This window comes from Macrobrachium rosenbergii, chromosome 41, assembly GCF_040412425.1.
Source record: "Macrobrachium rosenbergii isolate ZJJX-2024 chromosome 41, ASM4041242v1, whole genome shotgun sequence".
NCBI lineage: Eukaryota > Metazoa > Arthropoda > Malacostraca > Decapoda > Palaemonidae > Macrobrachium > Macrobrachium rosenbergii.
Window position 1 is genome coordinate 36462654 of NC_089781.1, and position 4436 is coordinate 36467089.

Below are 4436 nucleotides of genomic sequence, written 5' to 3' on the forward strand. Positions count from 1 at the left end.
AAAACAAGCACTAAACCTCACAATATATATGTATACTGTATATATATAATATACATACATGCATATATATACATGTATGTCTGTATGTATGTATGTATATATATATGTAATATATATATATATATATATATATATATATATATATATATATATATATATATATATATATATATATATATATATATATATATATATATATATATATATATATATATATATATATATATATTAGTGCTTAATACATAAAAAAAGCACGAGACATGGAATCGTAAGACAATTTTTACACATGAAGGTAATGTCGGTTAAATGCAGCTGCCAAGAAAAAATTTTCTTTTTATGATAATATACTCTGATGTCTGATGGCGCATACCTCCCGCTGAGATTAAGAGTCCTTTATCTTTTAAAATCATCATTCCCTGCTCATTATAGCCAATGCTTGACATGAAATCTAAGTAATCATTTCTCCAGTAGCTTACTCTACTGACTTTCAGGTATTCGAGTCTCTGTTGATACTTCATGGTGAACTAGAGACAGAGAGAGAGAGAGAGAGAGAGAGAGAGAGGAGAGGAAAAAACTTCCATGTATTAATTACATATACATTATAGGCTATATATTTATAGATATATATTTCTATATACGTACACATATGTATTTACAGATGTGTATATGTATGTATGTATACATATATATGTTTATATATGAAGCACGGGAGGATACAGTCCTGACCGATTTATTCCACTGAGATATTTTCAACATTTTTGATAAACAGTAAAAGAAGTTTGCGTTATAAATGCGAGGATGGAAGAACGTCACCTACAAACAGGCTGACATTTGAAAAAGAAGTTGACGTCTGGAGTCTGAGGAACCCTTCTGAAAAACAGTGACTGTGCTACTCATAAATCTTGGTTTGGGGCACCTGACATGGATATAGTATTATGACAGGAAATAAAAGGTTTATCTTTTTTTTTACTTAAACTTAACATTTTCCTGTGGGTTTTACACACACATACATACACACACACACACTATATATATATATATATATATATATAAATATAAATATATATATATAAATATATATATATATATATATATATATATATATATATATATATATATATATATAATATATATATATATATATATATATATATATATATATATATATATATATATATATATATATATATTCTGTGTATATCACAAATACACACACATAATGTATATACATATATGTGTGTGTGTATGTGTTTGTATTTACATATATGTTTTATATGTATATATCGATATATATGTATATATATATATATATATATATATATATATATATATATATATATATATATATATATATATGTATACAGTATATACATACATATATTTAATTTTACTTGATTACTTTTCTGGTTCCAGACATGGAAGTTAGCAATGTTTTGTTGCAATACATATAGATTAAGGAAAAACAAAGACAGTGTAGAGGTAGTAAATGATTAGGCGTTGCTCGTTCATCGCAAACAGGTAAAGTATCGGCCGTCCTTGGTGCCCTGGAGGGCATGATGCCCATTTTGATCTCTGCACTTTACAGCGCCGTCTACCATGCCTCAGTCAGCACTTTTCCCGCCGCCCACTTCTTCCTGGGACCGTCAGCCAGTTTTCTAATGATGACTCTCTTTTGGTAAGTATGGAAAGCTTAACAGATCTAGGGCTTTAATTGTACTTTTATAGTAAAAATTCTACCTTACAAATTCAATGATAACTTGCAACTTATTTATCTGAAATAACCAGGTCAATTTTCTAGTGGGCATAATGTCATATTGTTAATTTGAATTTGGCCACAGGGATAGAACAGATAAGTTTTGTGAAATTCCGTTAGGAAATCCCTTGATTGCATTTTTTATATGGCACTCTGATGATATTTTATTGCATTCTCGTCTTCTTCTTCTTTAACCAGCGTGGTTATCGTGAGTGTTAAGACAAAAGAGTATGACGTAGAAGGAGCCAAACCACCAAGGGAGAAAGGACCCATCTTTGACCAGTCTTTTGTGAAGATCAATAGTTCACTTAACTGGCTGACTGGGAACTCCTTGGCTCTCACTGCTGTGTCATGTCCGGAAGCCTTCGTTGTCTTTACTGACATCAGCAGTCGGGACGCTGAACATGAACTTTCTCAGGTCGAGGCAAAAGAACTTCGCAACAAAGTACAGGAAGCTTCCGCAGCAGCCACATCGCATGAAAGCACGGAAGGTCGTCGTCAACATCAAGGTGTTTGTAGTCTCATGGCATGTCAAAAAGACGATCTCAAGAAATTAAATACCACGCACTTTCGCATTCGCAGTCAAAAGTTTGAAACTCCTTTTCAAGAACAAAGAGCGAAAAATCCATTTGATTGTTCGTCTGGAAATAAAACGTTACAGGGAATGGAAGCCATTGAGAATTGCCGAGAAGAAAAATCTGTTTCACAAAATCTGCGTCATTTCCATGGTGGTAACGATCAAAGGTGTTCGCGAATTGACGAAGAGAAAGAAGAAATTTCATGCCATCATATTCTAGAAAATGACAGTTCCCCTGACTCACTGCATAATCCAGAGATATCTAGTCATGAACGGTGCCAAAAAGACGGTAGTGATTCTCATGGTAATGACTGTCATCCACAGGAACATGACTCAGACAAACAAGGTCATATAAACATGTCATTTGAAGGAGACTTAAAATGAATTTCACTGATATTCATGAGTTGAAAACTAGTAATGTGTCTTTCGAAAGCAAATTCAAAACCATAGAGACCCGAACAGGAAAGCTTTTCAATTCCATAAAAGGATTGAAACTGCAATGACTTGCACAAATGAGTCTTGCTAGTGCATGACAAATAGTGGAACAAAGCGGTGAATGTCATGTCTAGCACTTACCCCATTCTCCTAAAAACCAGTTTGTCAAGTTCCATTGCAAATAAAAAATTAACTGTATTTATGGTGTGGAGGCATGTGGTCCATTTGTAGAAATTTACTCTCATAGACCAAGGTTTAGGATGGTATATCCTGTTTTCATGAAAATCTTTAAAACAATCTCAGCATTTGTCACCAGAACAAAATGCACTGGTGATAAGGTGAGAGAAAGTGGGAATAGCAACTATATACGGCACTTCTGACTTTTGGCAAAGCCACGATTATACATTTGATAACTTTCTTCAGTAGCTCTTGCTAAACTCTGATTATGGCACAATAAATCTATGAACACAAAAAATGTTTTAAACACATCGTATTTCACATCAAAATGCTTTAAATCGTTGACTGATATTACTTCCATGGTAATACAGAGTTACATAAGAACTATTTAACGTTTGGTTTTTGTTTTGTCTCTTAACTTATATATGTAAATGTTAGTCTGTGGGCAAATTTCGGTGTTTTATATTGTCCGTATATGTGGGGTTCTGTGTGGTAAATACTTTAAAATAAAGCGTTTGAAATGGTGAATTTTGTAGTTGTTCATCTTCTAATTAATCATCTGTTTTCGATGACTTTGTTTTCTAAAACTTTTGTAATAACGTTAACTGTTTCTCCTTTAACACTTATGAAAGACCGGATTTCATTCGGGCTGAGTCAACAGCATGGCCCTGTGCTGGTATCACCCCTGCAACTCAAAAAAAAAAAAAAATAAAAATAAAAATAAATAATGATAATGATAATAATAATAATAATAATAATGATAATAATAGTAGCATGAATCTTGAAATGGAAAACAAATCCACAGTTATTTATATGTACAGTACATATATTTAAAGCTAAATCTCTACAGAAAGCTTCCGGGAAACTGTTCAATTCACCGAAAGCTTTCTGTACAGATTTATCTTTAAATATATATACATATACATAGCTGTGGATTTGTTTTTTCAATAATAATAATAATAATAATAATAATAATAATAATATAATAATAATAAAATCCGAGTTGATCTTGTTTGTCCTTCCCTGGGAGACAGTAGGAGAGGCATGACACAGCCACCCAGCCCCTGCAACCCAGTTTGTCCGTCCCGGGTGGGCTGGGGTAGGTAGGGGAATGGGAGGGTAGGAGACATCCACCCTCCTCCTGCAAACCTGTTTGTCCGCCTTGGGTGGGGGAGGGGTAGGTAGGGGATCAGGAGGGTAGGGGAGACAGAAGTGCTGGGTTCCTGCACGCGTAGCATGCACCAACAAGCTAATAATAATAATAATAATAATAATAATAATAATAATAATAATAATAATTCGGAAACCTTGACCTGATAGTATCGGATTAGTGGTATTTTTATCTATACTGAAAACGGAAAATAGTCGCAGGCAACAACTCATAAAGGCCATTGTGATGCAAAGTAAACCCCTGGGGCGTCACTAGGGTTTTGGTCACTAGGGTCATGTCACCCAAAGCCGTAACTCCTGGTGTCACCTCTCCACCCCGTAATG

The 4436-nt window shown here is 33.7% G+C and overlaps 1 protein-coding gene across 1 annotated transcript in view; it reads left to right on the forward strand.

The window, feature by feature from the left end:
- The window catches only part of LOC136826471 (probable peptidoglycan muropeptide transporter SLC46), a 12025-nt gene extending 8400 nt beyond the window's left edge, over window positions 1-3625 (forward strand). Inside the window, exons 5-6 of the mRNA XM_067083677.1 lie at window positions 1519-1675; window positions 1952-3625. Coding sequence (XP_066939778.1) covers window positions 1519-1675; window positions 1952-2714 — 920 coding nt within the window. The 3' untranslated portion in view covers window positions 2715-3625. The remainder of the gene's footprint in view (window positions 1-1518; window positions 1676-1951) is intronic.
- Window positions 3626-4436: the final 811 nt, after the last annotated feature.